Here is a 19793-nt window from a genome sequence, read left to right on the forward strand (position 1 = left end):
TTCCCTGCTGTGTCATAAACAAACACTTGTCCTGCCTGCGCCCTATGAGATGCTTGCTGTGCGTCTCACCTTGCGTTCCACTGGCGTTTTGACTTCCTTCCCGGCTGTGTCGCTTCTGGTCTCCATGACAACGCGTTGCTATTGTTGGTACAATTATTTCTATATGTATCCAGCAGTTGCAAATGCATTTTTATTTATCTTACTTCAATTCTTGTGTTATTTTAAGTTTATGTTCAATGTGCAATTTCATAATCCATTGCCTTTTTGCGCAAATATTCTATGCCATTTCGTTTAAATGATTTAATTACTATATAATTATGCAATTATGCGGTTATGTACTGTCTGATCATTTTAATTCCATTAATGTTGTTAACATATGACAACAATGAATTGTTTTAACACTTTACGTTTGGATTGAACTCTGACCCGCTGGTTTTGGCGGTTTTTTCAGGACTCTGGTCTGAATTAGGCTTAATTAGCCCTGCATTCTGTATGTGTATAAATATGTGCCTCCTTGCTGTCATCTTAACTTGCCTGAGGAAGACGCCAGTCCGGCGTTGAAACGCGTAGCAATTGTCTATTTATACTACCTCAATTAAATGTATTAACTCTTTATCAAGCAGCGCCTCAGTATCCCGTTTTTTATTCTTTATCAAACACTGAGTATGGTAGGGCCGCTTTGGGGCATTATACTGAATGGGGGCAGCTGTGGGGCCAGCTATAGGGGCATTATACTGTGTGGGGGCAGCAATGGGGGCATTATTCTGTGGAGGCAGCTATAGGGGCATTATACTGTGTGGGGGCCATTATAGGGGCATTATACTGTGTGGGAACAGCTATGGGGGCATTATACTGTCAGCAGCTATAGGGGTGTTATATAATGTTTGGGGCAGCTATGGGGGCATTATACTGCGTGGGCCAGCTATAAGGGCATTATCCTGTGTGGGGGCAGTTATAGGGGCATTATCCTGTGTGGGGCAGTTATAGGGGCATTATACTGTGTGAGGGCAGCTATAGGGGAATTATACTGTGTGGGGCAGCTTTAGGGGTATTATACAGTGTGTGGGGCATTATACTGTGTGAGGGCAGCTGTAGGTGTATTATCCAGTGTGAGGGCAGCTATGTGGGCATTATACAGTGTGGGGCCAGCTATAGGGGCATTATACTGTGTGGGGGCAGTTATAGGGGCATTATACGGTGTCAGCAGCTATAGGGTATTATACCATGTTTGCGGCAGCTATGGGGGCATTATACTGTGTGGTGACAGCTATAGAGGTATTATACCATGTGTGAGGCAGTTATAGGGTCATTATACTGTGTGTGAGGCACTAAGGGGTCATTATACTGTCTGGGGGCAGCTATGCGGGAATTATACTGTGTAGGAAGGCACTATAGGGGCATTAAACTGCGTGGGGCAGCTATAGTGGCATTATACTCTGTGCGGGCAGCCATAGGGGCTTTATACTGTGTGGAGGGCACTACGAGGTTATTATAATAATAATAATAATAATAATCTTTATTTATATAGCGCCAACATATTACGCAGCACTTTACAATTTAGAGGGAACATGAAACAAACAATATCAGGCATTATATAGTGATAAAGTTAAATATACTGTGTGGGGGGCTTTAAGGGGTCAATATACAGTTTGGGGGATGCTATGGGGGCATTATTCTGTGTGGCTGCTAATCTGCTGTGACTTATGTATTACCAGTAACAAGAGAATGAAGATGCACACTGCAGGCGCTAACATATATATATATATACACATACTTTCTGTTTATTATGCATTTCTATTATTTTAATTGCATTAATGCTATAGTTACAATGTTTATACATGTGAGGTTCTTAGCGCTTAGTTTGATCAAATTGTGCGAGCCCACCTGCCACAACAAGGCGACCTCAAATTTTGGAGACTTACCTCACTCTTGGGACTGAGCTCACAGTGAGCTCAGGATAGGTAGGAATGAAATATATTCAGTTCTAATTGAAAACAGCCCAGGACAGATGGGTGGAGAGCACGACCAAGATGGAGGCAGTCACTGCCCCCGTACAAATACTACAAACAAGAAACTCACATTTAACATAATAACTTTAGCTGTAATGCAATTAAAATTATAGAAATGCATAATAAACATAAAATGTATGTATGTATGTATATATATCTTGGCGCCAGTGGTGTGCATCTGCATTCTTTTGTTACTGCAGATTACATGACAGAAGTTCTCTTATGGTATAACGGACATGCATCAAAAATAGAGGGGCTCTGTGTAAGAACAGTACAGTATGGACTCCTTGATTTCCAATTTCTAATGCTAATAGACAACCATATTCATGGGTATCAAGAAAATCCCTTGCTAATATACAAATCCAACAGTAATTGTGAAATACGGATGTGAATGATTGTTTTCCTGTAGATGCGATCTAGACAGTAGGGTGCATTTTTGTTCAAGTTAACGGCGGGCCCATTGCCTTTACAGTTTGCTTGTATGGTATGTCTTGCCCTGACAGTGTATACATTTTTTTTGTAGTGTTTCTTTTCTTATGCAGTAACACTATGAATATTATAGTTAATCCATTTTTATTAGGAAAGAAGCAAGCAAAAACAAACAGTATATATCACCAGAACAAAGTAAGAGAATATAAGACAAAGCAATGCAATGAAACATAGTAGTAAAGAAAGTACTGTTGGAGACTATAGTAGCAGTAAAGCACTCGGTAATATGAGGGAACCCTGGTTTGTTGAAAGGTAGAGAGAAAAAAAGGAAAGATAAAGGGGAGAATGAATAAGCGAAAGAGTAATGCAATATCACCACATATATTAAAGTGTCTTTAATGTTCTGCAATTCTTATGTATTTAATACTTCAGGTTATTTTGACTTTAAAATTCCCTATTAATATTATTATTACTCTTGCCCATGGATTTTGGCAGTATGCATTTTTCATTATTATATATGCTTACATTTTCTTTATTTATATTTTACATATTTATATTGCAGCTGACCAAATGATGGAGAGAGTCGGCATTGATAAGGTTCGCTTCTTTAGGTTGGAACAGACCTATGCTGTGAAGTCAGGACAGTGGTATTTTGAGTTTGAGGTGGTGACCGGAGGCGATATGCGTGTAGGCTGGGCCAGACCCAGCTGTAGACCTGATATTGACCTTGGTGTAGACGATCGGGCATTTGTTTTTGAAGGAAGCAGAGTAAGTATCCTCATATATGGGAACATTGTACAACAAATTTTGCCATAACATTTGAGCTATGAAGATCTGATTATACTGAGGTTTCTATTTCATAATACCAGAAATCAAGATAATTTAATCTTTAAATTAACAAGTTTTCTATTCAAAGAGCATATTACTGTACTTTATTATGTATTTCAATTGAATAGAGCAGTGAATTCCAACCTATTTATCATGGAAAAATCCCTGGAAAACAAATTTCACTTCTAGGAAACCACTACTTCTATTCTCACCTCAAAGACACTTGGTGTAGGGGTGGGTAAAGTATTGTATAATTTTAAATTCTGGACAATATTCTACATTGCATGCCCCCATGCCAAGCATCTTGAGGCTAAAATCAGTTTGCATCGCTGCTATAAAATTTATACCTCTTATGTCCTTTGGGGAACTCCTTACCCTGGTTGGGAAAAGTTGAACTAGAGAAACAAATGTCTGTATTTTATTTTTCCAAAATCCACGTATGGTGATTCCTTGTGACTGAGTTTTGCCTTCCCACTCCTGACCGCTAAAGCTGGCTATACGCATGAGACAGCCGTGGGCTGAAGGCTCACTCATCTAACCTCTATCTTTCCCAACTCCACTATGAACATATTTATTTTGATGAGAAGAGGGAAATAAACTGCAGCAAAACACTTCTGCCAGTGCCAGAAGAATTGGCCATATTGAAATCTTGGCAACCTTAAGAGTAGCCGTATTAGTTGCCACTTTTGAATTATTATTTGATTTAACATGCTGACAGAATGAAAATTACTTGTAGGATTCTAAGAAGTGAATTCAAAAGAAAACACACAGAAACATGCTAATATTTTGTGTTATGTTGAAAAAAAAGCACATCATTTCCAAACTTTGGCTATATCTATAATTTAGGATTTTCTAATTCATGGCAAATTTTCACGTTTTGGGTGGAAATTTACTTTGACATAGATATTGCAATTTGTGTGACTTTTGCTTTATTTGACACATTAGAGCATTAATCCACTTTATTGGCAGATTTTTATATGTCGGTAAATAGATAAAATAACAATTTGTTACTCTGCAATTTCCCATACAGTATCTCATGAAACTTTAACTTTGACATAGAAAAAGAGATCCCTTGATGTTAATGTACATAAAACTCAATGACCCCAGCCACAAGTCATTAAAAGAAAGATACCACACAACTAATGTCATATTGTTGACAGGGCCATTGTTGGAACATGGGAAGCTCATTCTTTGGTCGAAACTGGCAGCCTGGAGATGTGGTAGGATCCATGATTAACTTGGAAGACAAATCAATGATTTTCACTTTAAATGGAGAGCTTCTCATCACAAATCAAGGGTCTGAGCTGGCGTTTGCTGACTTTGAAATTGAGAATGGTAAGTATGACTGATGAGAAAAATTTGCACTGATCATTATTTAAAGTTTACTGGTAATATGGTATGAATCTTTTAGAAATTTGAGGTGTAAATCTTTCTATTAAAGACTCTGGGTCACCAGGTGTAAGGCCTCATGTACACGGCCGTGCCCCTCAAATGCGGACTGCATTCTAAGGGCCGTGCTCCCATACCAACTATGGGAGCACGGCCCGTAAAAAATTAAAAGTAGGACATGCTTCATAATTCCTGGCACGGTTCCACGGCACGGACACCTATCCGTAGCGATACGGAAAGGTGTCCGCGGCCCATAGAACCGGGCGGGTCCGAAATTGCGGCCTGTGTTACGGTCCGCAATTACGGAAATTTTTTACGGTCGTGGGCACGGGGCCTAAAGCATTTGACATGTGCATTGTGTTGCGTTTTTTATTTATTTCCTGTTGCTTATATAGCGGCAACATTTTTGCAACGCTGTACAGAGATTACCATCATTCACATCACATTTGCCATCATTACAATCTGATTTCCCCTATTTCAGCCACAAATACACAAACACTTGCCAGTTAACCAACTAGTATGACGTTGCAGTGTGGGAGAAAACCAGAGGACGCGCAAACACAGGGAGAAAATACCAACTCTAATTGTATTCAAATCCAGGACCCCACATTTGTTTTTAAAGTGCTTATTTGGTTTGGACAATCTCTTCTCATACTGCAGATGCTACTATTTCAGTGAGCCCTGTAATTAGCTCACATCCACAGTTTTAGGGTATGTTCACACGGCCTTTTTACGGACGTAAATCGGGCGTTTTTGCCCCGAATTACGCCCGAAAATAGCGCCTCAATAGCGCTGACAAACATCTGCCCTTTGAAAGCAATGGGCAGACGTTTGTCTGTTCACACGAGGCGTATATTTACGCGCCGCTGTCAAAAGACGGCGCGTAAATAGACGCCCGCGTCAAAGAAGTAACCTGTCACTTCTTTGGCCGTAATTAGAGCCGTTATTCATTGACTCCAATGAATAGCAGCGCTAATTACGCCCGTAATTGACGCGGCGTTCAAGCGCCTGCACATGCCGGTACGGCTGAAATTACGGGGATGTTTTCAGGCTGAAACATCCCCGTAATTTCAGCCGTAACGGACGCCCTCGTGTGAACATACCCTTAAAGTGCCCTGCATACACATCTTTTTAGAAAAGCCTATAATGAGAGGCAAGTTGATAAATAAAAACAGCAATTCCTGCATAGTTTTTTAATTGTTTTTTTTAACGCAGAGGTCACCAGGCTATATAAATGACATCTTAACTTTATTCCTCTAGTCAGTACAATTATGGCAATACCAAATGTATATAGTTTTTTTTTTATTTTACTACTTTTGCACACTTTTTTTTTTTTTTAAATCATGTTTTTATCTTGCCATATTCTGAGAGCCATAACTTTTTTGTTTTTCCGTCGACGGAGCTGTGTGAGAGTTTTTTTTTTTTGCGGAATAAACTCTTGCTTTTATTGGTTTCATTTTAGCGTATATGAGATTTTTGATCACTTTTTCTTAAAAATTTTTTGACAAGGGGACCAAAAAAAACACAATTCTGGCATAGTTTTTTTTTAGTGTTTATTTTTACAGCATTCACGTGTTATAAATGACATGTTAACTTTATTCTGCGGGTCAGTATGATTTCGGCGATATCAAATTTATATAGTTTTGTTTTTTTACAACTTTTTCCCTAATAAACTTTTCTGTAAAAGGAATGTTTTTTTTGTGTCGCCATATTCTAATAGCCATAACTGTTTTATTTTGCCTTTGACGGAGCTGTGTAAGGGTTTGTTTTTTGCGGGACAAGCTGCAGTTTTTAGCTGGATACATGGGACTTTTTGACCACTTCTTATTCCATTTTTTGGAAGGCAAGGTGTCACATACTCCCTTCCTGCGGCTTCCTCGGCCTCCAGGATGTCAAGAGTTACTCGTTCGGGCGTCGCCCGGCCTGGCAGACTGAGGCAGTCTGCAGCCAATAGAAGCTCAGGAGTGTCAGGCCAATCAAAACCTGGCTAATGTTCCTGAGCTCCCGTTCTCTCCTCATTTAGTTCAGCCTGGGGGCAGTAGGCCTTTGCCTGTAATTAGAGTTACCTAGCCCTGTGCTTTCCCTAATTACAGACTCCCCTGAGCGACTTGCATTTTGACTCCTTGGTTACCCCTGCCCCCGGCTTGACTCGACTTTTCTTTGCCTTCTGACTTTTGTTTTGCCGCACTCTCCCGGTTTGACCCTGCCTGACTCCGCCTTTTGCGCCCGGACTTGTCCGTGGCGCAATTGCCCTGCCTCCCCCTCCGTATACTTCCCAGGTGATCCTTTCTTGTTTCGTACTGTCTCTGTCTTATCTGTTTGTCAGTTGCACTTGTACGAGTATAGGGAACGCCGCCCAGGAACGCCGCCCATTTAGGTCAGGTCGTACAAGTAGGTAGGGACAGAGGTTTCGTAAGAACAGGGACCTCACTATTACCCGTGTATTTGTTTGTGACACAAGGTGACCAAAAAAAATGCAATTCTGGCATTGTTTTTTATTTATTTTTACACTGTTCACCACACGGGATAAATAACATGATATTTTTATAGTTTAGGTCATAACGGACGCAGTGATACTAATTCATTTTGTTTAGTTTACTTAATTTTTTATTTTATTACTTGTAACTTTTATTTTTTACTTTTTCTTTTAGTCCCACTAGGGAACTTGAAAGCCTGAACCCATGATCGCTATTACAAAACGTTGCACTACTTATGTAGTGCAATGTATTATAACAGCAATTTTACACTGACATGCAGCCTATTAAGGGCCCAATGGGTTTCCATACATGGCAGACCTGGAGGCCGTTGTTAGCAACCATAGGCATCCCCAGCATATTGTCCGCAGCATCTAAGGAGTAATTTGACAGGATCAGAGCTGGCCCTGTCCGTTGCATCAGAGTGTCAGCTGTAATATACAGTTGACCCATGTGGCAGATGTTGCGGGCTCAGCTTCTGAGCCTGTGCCATCAGCTTATCGTAACTGCACAAGAAATGGCAGCAACCCCTTTCCGACCAGGATGTACAATTATAAATGTCGGCAAAAGGTTAAGAAAAAGCTGAATGTTCAATGGCCTATGGTCCTCTAGTGCTGATGGCCTTGCTAGATGCATATTTAGCATATGTGAAAAAGTTGTATAAAGAGGACCACTCTTTCAACAGAATATAAATTTAAAGGGTATGTTTAGCTTTGAATCCATTTTTTTTAAACTTCTAATGCATTTCAAATAAAAAAATTAAGCAACTTTGCAAATAGTATTGATTAACAACATCATACCTTTTGTGTGTACAGCTCCTATGCAGAACGAGAATTCTCAATGTTTATGAGCTACAAAACAGGGGTGTTGCTAGGATCTTAAAAGATTAAGGGCACAAGTTCAAAGCATGCAGTATATTTCCCTCTGCATCCTAAAAACAAATTTCATCGAAGTCAGTGCAATAATAATAATTTGCTTTGTCATAAACATTAATCTATATATAAGCATATATATGGCAAGGACGTGGTGTCCGAGGCACAGTTAGCTCTGCCCACAGCCGACCTGCAAGAAGCCTGTGAGGAAGGAGATGTGAGTCCTCAGTCTGTCTGTTGTTTGTGCCCTTATTTGTTTGTGTGTGTATGTGTGTGTGTGTATGTGTGTGTGTGTGTGTGTGTGTGTGTGTGTGTGTGTTTGTATAAGTTCCAGTATGTGTGTATGTGTGTCTTTGTGTGTATTTGCAGTTGTGACCGGGCCCCCAAGCCTGGGGGGCATGCAGGGCCCCTGTTGCCACACAGCGCTGACCACGCTTTCAACTGTATTTGCGTCCTCAGGACACAAATACAGTTCAGTGCAATGCTGAAGCCTTGCTCCAGCATTCACTATGCCACGAGCGGCTCGGCGCAGTCAGGCGCAATGTAGTGACGTCATAGCTTCTGTCTGCGCCGAGTCCCGCACAGACCGGAGAGGGATTCTCCACCCGTCGTGGGAACGGTGATCGGTAAGTAATTATGTTATTATTTTTCTATTAGGTACGTACATATGGGGGCATTATACTGGGTATGGGGGCGGCTCATATGGTTGCTGCTGAGGAGGCATTATACTATATGGGGGCATTATACTGTATAGGACAGCTAAGGGGGGCATTATACTGTATGGGATAGCTACGGGGACATTATACTGTATGGGGCAGCTATAGGGGGCATTATGCTGTATGGGGGCATTATACTGTGTGTGGCAGCTTTAAACTGTATGGGGGCATACTGTATGGGGGAGCATGTATACTGTATGTGGCAGCATTATACTGTATGGGGGCATTGTACTGTATGGGAAAGCTATGGGGTGCATTATACTGTGTGGGGGCTGCTATGGAGGGCATTATACTGTCTGGGGGCAGCTATGGGGCATTACACTGTGAGGTCAGCTATGGGGAGCATTATACTGTGGAGGCATTAATGGGGTCTGTCGGGCAAGGCGGCTGGACATAGGCGTGCGCAGGGGTCTGGTGATGTTGGGAAGGGGTAGGAGGGCTCAAGCTAAATTCTTGCAACAGGGCCCATGAGCCTTTAGCTACGCCCCTGTATCTGTATGTGTATATATTTCTGTGTGTGCATCTACTACCTTATCTGTACTTAGAGTTATAACTGTTTGTTATCTCTGGTGTTACATAGGACTGCAGGTAACAGCTACTACATTGTCTATACTCAAAGATATCACTGTGTGTAGGGCTGGGCGATTTTGAAAAAAAAATCTAGATTTTTGTCAAGCCAATGGATGATTTTTTTATTTGATTCACGATTTTCTTATTTTTAAGAGTAATTAAAGAGAACCTTTCACCTGCCCATACATGTGCAGCATGTAATGGGCAGGGCTGCACAAACCCTGGGGCACTTTACATTTTTTTCTACCTTCCTCCGTTATTTAGATATTGGTGCCGTTATATTTGGTGCCCGATATTTAAATAACCCCCTGAACTGCTTATGGGGTATGTAATGGCAAGGGGGGCGTGTTACTATGGTTGTGACACTGTCCAATCATCTACGGACAGTGTTACAGCAAGAGCTGGAGAGAGGAGAGCGCGCATGCCGTTGCACTGTCCGTAGCAGAGACCCGCCCCCTTGCCAGTTCGGTAGACTAGTACAAGACCGTGTGATCTCTCGCGAGAGATCAGTCTTGTCCTTGTCTGCCGACAGATGAAGAGTGAGAGCGTGTGCGCGCGCGCGCACACACACGCTCTCCTCTCTCCAGCCTCTGCTGTGATGCTGTCCGTAGCTGATTGGACAGTGTCACAGCTATAGTAAGACGCCCCCTTGCCATTACACGCCCCATTGACCGTTCAGGGGGTTATTTACATATCGGGCACCAAATATAACGGCACTGATATCTAAATAACGGAGAAAGGTAGAATTTTTTTTTTAAAGTGCCCCAGGGCTTGTGCAGCTTTGCTCATTACATGCTGCACTCAGCTGCACAAGTATGGGCTGTTTAATGAGATCGGCTGGGCTTCTTTTAACCTATTTTTTCACCTTAATGATCAGGATAGATAGTTCTACCTTGGGCCAAAACTGGATTGCCACTAAACTTCTAATTTCATTCCTCTTTATATCCCTGCTTCTGACCTTCGGCAGCTCCGCATCGAGCGGGCGGGCTGATTTCATTCCCCCGCCCGCCTGGTGTGGTTATGCCGATGGAGGCGGTTCTGGGAGGAGGACTGTTTTGACATAAGACTACACGATAGGACGCTATCGTGGGTGGGCGGGATGTATCGCCGTCTGTCATTGGTGACCGACGCTGAACACCTAACCACCCGATAGGAAACAGCTGTGATTTTACCGGTAAAACATCATTGAGGAAGGTATATCTAGGGGCAACTGGGGCATTTGGACATCAACCCCTGACGAAGCACCAGCGAAACGCGCGTTGGGTTAAGCAGAGGTCCCCCTCCTGGTCTTGATCTCCTATTTATCTTCTTATACGCAGGTGTAGGTATACTACTTTACATGTCGTTTTTACTTTGATGGTACCTTATATATATTCTCTATACTTATTTATGTGTTCATCTGTGCAAAGCGTACCATGCCTAGTACCTGCTCATTAAGGGTATGTTCACACGGCGGGGGTCCGTAACGGCTGAAATTACGGGGATGTTTCAGCCTGAAAACATCCCCGTAATTTCAGCCGTACCGGCATGTGCAGGCGCTTGAACGCCGCGTCAATTACGGCCGTAATTAGCGCTGCTATTCATTGGAGTCAATGAATAGCGGCTCCAATTACGGCCAAAGAAGTGACAGGTCACTTCTTTGACGCGGGCGTCTAGTTACGCGCCGTCATTTGACAGCGGCGCGTAAATATACGCCTCGTGTGAACAGACAAACGTCTGCCCATTGCTTTCAATGGGCAGATGTTTGTCAGCGCTATTGAGGCGCTATTTTCAGACGTAATTCGGGGCCAAAACGCCCGAATTACGTCCGTAAATAGGCCGTGTGAACATACCCTATTATGTACTTATGCACTTTAGCCATATATAGGTTGTGTCAGACCATTTTTACATCTGGGGGGCTACTCTGCTTTTACGTTCGGATTCCGTTTGTGTTCGAGGGTCCATGGCATTTTAGTATGTCTAAGTGTTATACGCTGTCTCCATGTGTCTAATTGACTTTAATAAAGATTATTTGTATTTTTTCAAACACCTGGTCGTGACTTGTTTCTTGTTCTGGTTTAGTTTTAATTAGTCACTAGGACCACTAGTATCATTCGGGGTATTATTCGGTTTGCTACAAGTATGGGCAGGTAAAAGTTTTTCTTTAAGTAATTACTGTGCATGCAATTCCCTTATCTCAAAAAAATACCAAGAAACAATTATTTTACATAAGAGAATTGCAGGCATACTTATCTAATAATATATATTGATTATCAGGATTGTCCCTTAGCTGCTACGTGTGATCTCGCTGCCTTATAAAAGGGACAATGCTGATAATCATCATATATATATTTGGCTCAGAGAATAAGAAGATCAACTATGAGTGCAGAGGAACGCCAGGGACAACGAGAAACCAATTCCCAAAACAAGGTGTTAAGAAAGCAAAACCCTGAAGTAAGACAAACCTGTAATGAACAAAGTCGTTCTCAAACAGCACAAGAATAAATACTTATCATTCCTTTTGCTAGCAAACCCGTGTAACGGGGTTTCTATACTAGTGTGTGTATATATAAATAGTATAACTCTGAATTATTCAGAGACGGAATATGACCTTCACACCATGACATATAACTACCATAGAGAACATTGAAGAGGCTCTGTCACCACATTATAAAGAAGATGGGCGCTGTAATATAGGTGACAGTAATGCTTTTTATTTCGAAAAACGCCCACTTGGGCATTAAGAAACTCATTGGCATAAAGCTAAAAATCGCTTATAAAGTGGTTTAAAATAGATCGTTTTTCTAAATAAAAAGCATTACGGTCACCTACATTACAGCGCCCATCTCCTTATATAGGAGATAGGGCACTTATAATGTGGTGACAGAGCCTCTTTAATGTCATCATACAAAGACCAAATAGTGGTGACATACCGGTTCTTGACTGGCGCTCTGGGGAGTATAATCACACTGTACAGTACAGTTTAATCCAGTGACTCACAGGTGATTTCTTCTCTGATTGGAATTATTAGTTTTCACATTTCTCTCCTGGCCGTGACTCATCTCTGCCCACTTTGCTGCCCAGATATCTTTGGCTTTCCGCTTTTCCAGAACATCCTTGACCTCTACACAACCTCATATCCTGCTGCCCCTTTTAACATTTTCCTCCTGTTGCAAAAATAATGGCACATAGATAGTGCCCAAAAATAATAGTGGCAAACATAACTCTAGAGGGTAATGGAGCCCCACTTCGTTCTCCCCTAAGTGCCTTCTTAGTGCCCTACACAGTAATAGTGCCCCCCCACACAGTAATAGTGCCGCATACAGTAATAGTGCCCCTTAGTTCCACCCACACATTAATAGTGTCCCCGTTTGTGCCTCAGAGTGATAGGGCCCCTTAGTGCCCTCACAATGTAATAATAAACCCACATTTAGCCCCACACAGTAATAGTGCCCACTTTGAGCCCCCCACACAGTAATACTGCAACTCAGTGCCCCCCACACAGTTATACTATACTTAGTGTTAATCTATCTCCACTAACTCAATTTGCACTTACCGTCCACTCAGTTTGCAAATTGAACATAAATCAAACCCCAACACAGTCCACACAACTTACTGCCACCACTTATCGACTATGGGTGATAAGTCCCAACACACCTTCACACTGCTCTTAAGCACTAAAAAGGCGATGGATTCTTTAGAACAGGGGTCTCAAACTCGGCCGGTTAAATGAGCCACACATAGAAAATTTTTGTGTTGACAGGCCACATTACTTTCAAATTTGATACAATAAGAAATTATTGTTAATCAATTAGTTATTTGAACTACTATAACAATACTACATTACTTTAATGATACCGCTAGATTTAAATGTACCTGAAATTTGCGCGTTTACTCCACATGCTTATTTTAAAAATCCAGTTTTACAGTTTAAGTATCGATAAATGCAGTCTAGCTGCTCAGTTGGCAGTGTTTGGCAAACACAAAATGTCAACATTGGGCAGCCCCTTTTTAGTTACTGCCACTGTGCCCTCTGTAGATTTTACCAGTGTGCCCCCCGTAGATAGTGCCACACCCCCCGTAGATAGTGCCACACCCCCCGTATATAGTGCCACAGTGCCCTCTAGATAGTGCCACAGTGCCCTCTGTAGATAGTGCCACAATGCCCTCTGTAGATAGTGCCACAATGCCCTCTGTAGATAGTGCCACAATGCCCTCTGTAGATAGTGCCACAATGCCCTCTGTAGATAGTGCCACAGTGTCCTCTGTAGATAATGCCACAGTGCCCTCTGTAGATAATGCCACAGTGCCCTCTGTAGATAATGCCACAGTGCCCTCTGTAGATAATGCCACAGTGCCCTCTGTAGATAATGCCACAGTGCCCTCTGTAGATAGTGCCACAGTGCCCTCTGTAGATGATGCCACAGTGCCCTCTGTAGATAATGCCACAGTGCCCTCTGTAGATAATGCCACAGTGCCCTCTGTAGATAATGCCACAGTGCCCTCTGTAGATAATGCCACAGTGCCCTCTGTAGATAGTGACACAGTGCCCTCTGTAGATGGTGCCACAGTGCCCTCTGTAGATGGTGCCACAGTGCCCTCTGTAGATGGTGCCACAGTGCCCTCTGTAGATAATGCCACAGTGCCCTCTGTGGATAATGCCACAGTGCCCTCTGTAGATAATGCCACAGTGCCCTCTGTAGATAATGCCACAGTGCCCTCTGTAGATAATGCCACAGTGCCCTCTGTAGATAATGCCACAGTGCCCTCTGTAGATAATGACACAGTGCCCTCTGTAGATAATGCCACTGTGCCCTCTGTAGATAATGCCACGGTGCCCTCTGTAGATAGTGCCACGGTGCCCTCTGTAGATAGTGCCACGGTGCCCTCTGTAGATAGTGCCACGGTGCCCTCTGTAGATGGTGCCACGGTGCCCTCTGTAGATGGTGCCACGGTGCCCTCTGTAGATGGTGCCACAGTGCCCTCTGTAGATGGTGCCACAGTGCCCTCTGTAGATGGTGCCACAGTGCCCTCTGTAGATGGTGCCACAGTGCCCTCTGTAGATGGTGCCACAGTGGCCTCTGTAGTTGGTGCCACAGTGCATTCTGTAGATGGTGCCACAGTGCCCTCTGTAGATGGTTCCACAGTGCCCTCAGGAGATGGTGCCAAAATGCACTCTGTAGATAGTTCAACACACATTACCTATAGATATTCCTGACACACATCCCCTATAGATAGTGCCACAAACACATCCCCTTTAGATAGTGCCACCCCCTATAGATAGCTCCATTGGAGCACTCTCTAGGAGTGGTATCCCGAATATCGCTGACGCCATGGCCGAGGATTCCTCTTTTGAAGGAGCCCCTGAAGTCACTGTCCATATGTTGACATTGATGTCAGGGGAGCCTACTAGACCGCATTTCCAGGCCAGAGCGTTGCCAAGGCCCTGAAGTCACTGTCCATATATGTGTGTGTATATATATATATATATATATATATACACACTCTAGCTGGGGATTCCACTCCTAGAAGGAGCCCCAATGGAGCGAACTACAGTGGGGGGGGGGTGTAGCATTGTCAACAGGGTGTGTGGGGGGGTTCTACTATCTACCGGGGGCTGTGTAGCCATTTCTCACCCACCACCAACGATCTAGCAGCGCGGAAAAGGGACTGCGCTCCTTCATGATCTCATGAAGGAGAGCCGATCATGCTCCTCCTTCGGCCTGCTCTCTCCTCTCCCGATGGAGCTTCGGTGCCCTGTGGGCCGCAGATGGCAGCCTCTGGAGCCACGTGTTTGAGACCCCTTCTTTAGGACATACAAGGACCAAACTTATTACACTTTTAAGCTTTAAAAGAGAAAATACAGCGCTTACAAAAAAGTATAAAAAAAAAAGACAAAATAAGATGACATACAAAAATTTATAAAACCATTACAATATAAAAGGGAGAGAAACAGAAGGCCTAGAATGCTTGTTGCCGATAATTGCCTGTGTAAACAGGGGAACGATCAGCAGATGAACGAGCAAATGCTCGATCATCTGCTGGTCATATCATTTTAAAAAAAGTTAAATATTATCGTTATCGGCAGCACATCTCCCTGTGATCGGCGCTGCCTGCACCGGCCGAATATCAACCGGTGTAAAAGGGCCTTCACACTTACAATCTGTAGAGTCTAATGCTTCCTGGAGGATAGGAAAACAATGCATGCACACTGACTAAGATCTGACCCCCAGCATGTGAACACTTTTTTATGGTAACAGTCATATTTTATATCCTCAGTCCTGGGCTCAGCTTTCTAGAGTCACCTTGCTACTTATTAGGCAAAATGTGATGTTGGTGATTGGACAGCGAGGTAAAAGGGTGAGGAGCACCATGAATATTAAATTGTCCATTTTCCCTTATTTTACCTCCAACATGACTGCTGAGTTTGGAAAGACAGATGTCCATTTGCCATCCTTTGAAGCTTGTACAGACTAGGCCTAATGTGTTAAAAGTCACACTATGTTCTTCCAATTGATAACCGCCCTGCTTTGGTTTTGCTATCCAGGGTACATTGCCACAAGCAAGTTGCAATTCAAATTCTTGTTCACTTCAATGGGCTTTTTCTCCTTACAAAATTAAACCTGTTGTTGCCATTTACATAAATCCATAGACTAGCTTCATCGCAAACATTTTAATTTACCTAACCCTGTTCCCATGACGAATGGAGCAGAGCAGTCTTTAGGCCTCTTCCAGCCTGTTCAGTTGGTAGCTCGGTGCAGGCAAGTGAGATGACATTACTTCCCTGAGTTGGTATCTTGTCCCGGCATCTTGTTGGCTACAGGCCAATTTTGACCTGCAGCTTACTAGACACTGGAAACGGGACCCTGGCATGCTGGCGCTATGAATTGACACAATCGTGAGTACCTGTTCCGAAATGCCGATGGCACAATGAATGGTGCAGTAGGAAGCTGATAGCTCCCTGCACCACCATGGTAGTCAACTGCATCCTGAGGACGCAGATCCAGTTGACAGTGGTGCCTGCCTGGGGATCTGTGGCACTGGGCCAAAAATCCAGGGTTTATTCCCTAAATGCCTGGTGCTAGCGATGCCACTGCTACAAACAATCCCAGTGTATTCTGATAATGCAGTCATGTTCTCTTCCATCTGTACCCTAGTTCTTGCTAAGCTAATAAATTTATGGCAGCAAAAAGTATTGGACAGATGAGGGAGAGTATGATTGCAGGGTTTGTTTGTAGTCTGTTACCATGGAGGCATATAGGTCTGCATAGAAACTGTAGACACAAAATGGTATGACATTTTTAATCAAGACCATTTGCAAAGTTGCTTTATTTTTTATATAGAGACTTACATGATATATAAAGTATACTGAACACCAGTTTACAACGTACAACAGTGAACGAGAATATAACTGTTAATAAGAAAGATCCATGAACGTCCCAAGTCATTTTTTAAGTATTTGTGGTCTCATTGCTTTCATCACAGTATTATCTTGTTTACTTCTGCAAGGTTTAACATTACTCACGTCTAACAATGAGATGCCATCAAATAGTCATCTGTTATAGATTTCTATATATTTACATATTGTAGCTGCATTTGCAATTGTTTTTTCCTTCTACTGCTGCATTATATCAGGAGACAATAGACGAATTACTGCTGAGAGAATTGAAAGTCTACAATGGATAATATTAAATTTTTTAATGGGCATCACTAATTCATCCTTGGCCACCAACAAATTCCCATAATGACTCACACCCTGGCATGATCAGCTCACAATAAATGAGCTCTGTGTGGCATTCAAGTATTTAAACTGTTCCCCATTTTTATTTTTACTTCAATGAGTGATTTGAAAAGCCCAACAGACAGGCACATTGTATTTCAGTACAATAATTATGACCCTGATATTGAAATGATCTGTTTTGTTTTATATTTCGGTAGTTACATAATATCCATACAAATTTTTACCAGATTATGACAGATATTCACCAAATGAAACATCAAGTTTTCTTTTGTATCCTGTATTGTATTTTCTATAAACTCAACTTGAAGTCCTGCAAACAGATTGTAAAAGGCTTTTTACCTGGAGTGCGTGCCATCTGTCTTCTCCTCATATCACCCAGAGTTTATTTCCTGTTTATGTGTTTTGCAGGTTTTGTACCTGTCTGCTCCCTCGGGTTGTCTCAGATCGGTCGCATGAACTTTGGTAAAGATGCCAGCACATTCAAATACTACACGATGTGTGGCCTACAGGAGGGCTTCCAACCGTTTGCTGTCAACATGAACAGAGATGTAGCCATGTGGTTCAGCAAGCGCTTACCAACCTTTGTCAATGTGCCAAAAGATCATCCTCACATTGAGGTAATTGCATTCCTCTCCAGCTCTTCTCATTACTTTATACTCATGTTTTGCTCTTAGAGTTCGCCTCTTATGTCAAGTTAATGAAAATTCTGTTAAAATTCTAAAAAATTGCTGGTTGGTCCTAGACCCCAACTAACAGCTGATTTTGTTGAAGGAAGTTGCCGTTGGCTGATTGTTTTCGCTCCAGCGTCTTTTACAGGGCAAATGTAGTACTACCTGCAGCCATACCAATGCATGCACAGACTGGGTCCAAAGGAATGAGAGTTTCTGTTTGTTAGCATCTCTCTGCTCTGGCTCATAGAGGGGGGTCCCGAACATATCCCTTATGAAACTGGGTATTTAACATGAGACCAAACCTTTAGGGGGATCTTTTTTTACTTGTGATGTTTTTTTCTTCGATATTTTATTTGCAACCAAAGTAAACTTAACAGTGGTTGATTACTTTAAATGTTTAGGGTTTGCTCACTAAGAACAATATATTTAATAGGAATTGAATGAGAGTAAAAAAAAAATTGTCTGTTCTGATTTCCAGACAACGAGACTCTTGCTCTACGGGCTTCATCTGGTATTGCAGCTCCACTCCATTCAATTAGGTGTAACTGAATACAAAATGCAGTGTCGGACAAGGGTGGTGCAGTTTCTGGGGGAAAAAAAGCGGACCTCTATTACAACTTCTGCTTTTACAACCACCATTCGTTAGGAGTGTCATTATTCATTCCACATTGTATAGTATTGTATATAATTGTTTTCATTACAGATGTTTTTACATGTACTTTGAAACTTTTAGGTGACAAGGAAAGATGGAACCGTAGAAGCCCCTCCATGCTTAAAGGTTACACATAAAACCTTCGGCACCCAGAATAGCAATGAAGATATGATATACTGCAGGTTGAGTATGCCTGTGGAGTTCCACTCTGCCTTCAGCAATGAAGAGAACTTTCAGAAGAGGTATTTTGTTTTATTGCCCATACTTTAAAGTAACTGTAATTTCACCAATTACAAGAAAAAAAATCTGCTCACCTTATACTGTGCTTTTCCTTGGCAAAGAGGGCATGAGTTTATAAGTACACCGAACCCCGATAAAAAAAAAAGGAAAAAAACAACCTGCATTGTTAAAGGAGTTTTCTGAACGCTTGTCAGTAAATGAACAGAGCACAAGATAGGAGCTGATTTTCATATATTGTGTGTGACTACCGGGAAGGGGGTTACATATGTCATATCTATATGGGATACATAGATCACTATAGCATGCATGGCTCTCTATGTTAATTTAGTTCTATTTATGTACCTCCAGAGGACGCCTTTTTGAAATGTTATAATTTTTCAGGCAAAAATGCTAACTTAGCGATTGGGGGTAGATAAGGGAGAGTACATTAGAGGAGGTGGATGGGTAGGAAAGGAAGACATCTACCACAGTTAGGAAGCCATACTTTAATGTAAGAGAGCTCGCGGAAAAGTCTTTAAGAGTAAGGGCATGTGTGCTTGTGCATAATTTTTTAATCCTTTTAGGGTAAATTAGGGTACATAGTAATCTCCTTGTTAGTTTGTTCCCTTGTAGATAACGCCCTGTTCACATCAGCGTTGCCCTTTCGTTGAGGGGTTCCGTTGGAGGTTTCCGTTGGGTAATCCCTCAACGGAAAGGCAAACGGAAATTTTAGTTTCCGTTTGCATCACCATTGATCTCAATCGTGACGGAAACTTTGCTAATGGTTTCCGTTTGTCACCGCTGTGAACGGGTTCTGTTGTTTTGACGGAATCAATAGCGCAGTCGACTGCACTATTGTTTTATTTTTTGTTTTGTTTTTTATTTAAAGAGGCGCTGTCACCACATTATAAGTGCCCTATCTCCTATATAAGGAGATCGGCGCTATAATGTAGGTGACAGTAATGCTTTTTATTTAGAAAAATGATCTATTTTAAACCACTTTATGAGCGATTTTTAGCTTTATGCTAATGAGTTTCTTAATGCCCAAGTGGGCGTGTGTTACATTAGACCAAGTGGGCGTTGTACAGAGTGTATGACGCTGACCAATCAGCGACATACACTTCTCTCCATTCATTTACACTGCACTAGCGATATAGTTATATCGTTATGTGCAGCTACATACACAAGCACTAACAGTGCTGTAGTGTCCTGATAATGAATATACGTCACTACCAGCCTGGACG

General features: G+C 42.2%; 1 protein-coding gene across 4 annotated transcripts in view; it reads left to right on the forward strand.

Moving 5' to 3' along the window:
• The window catches only part of RYR3 (ryanodine receptor 3), a 658838-nt gene that overhangs the window by 309485 nt on the left and 329560 nt on the right, over nt 1-19793 (forward strand). For all 4 annotated transcript variants that reach the window (XM_075844915.1, XM_075844916.1, XM_075844917.1 and 1 more), the window contains 4 exons: nt 3001-3206; nt 4427-4601; nt 17416-17624; nt 18412-18572. In XM_075844915.1, coding sequence (XP_075701030.1) covers nt 3001-3206; nt 4427-4601; nt 17416-17624; nt 18412-18572 — 751 coding nt within the window. The remainder of the gene's footprint in view (nt 1-3000; nt 3207-4426; nt 4602-17415; nt 17625-18411; nt 18573-19793) is intronic.

This window comes from Rhinoderma darwinii, chromosome 12 (assembly GCF_050947455.1).
Source record: "Rhinoderma darwinii isolate aRhiDar2 chromosome 12, aRhiDar2.hap1, whole genome shotgun sequence".
In the NCBI taxonomy this organism is placed as follows: domain Eukaryota; kingdom Metazoa; phylum Chordata; class Amphibia; order Anura; family Rhinodermatidae; genus Rhinoderma; species Rhinoderma darwinii.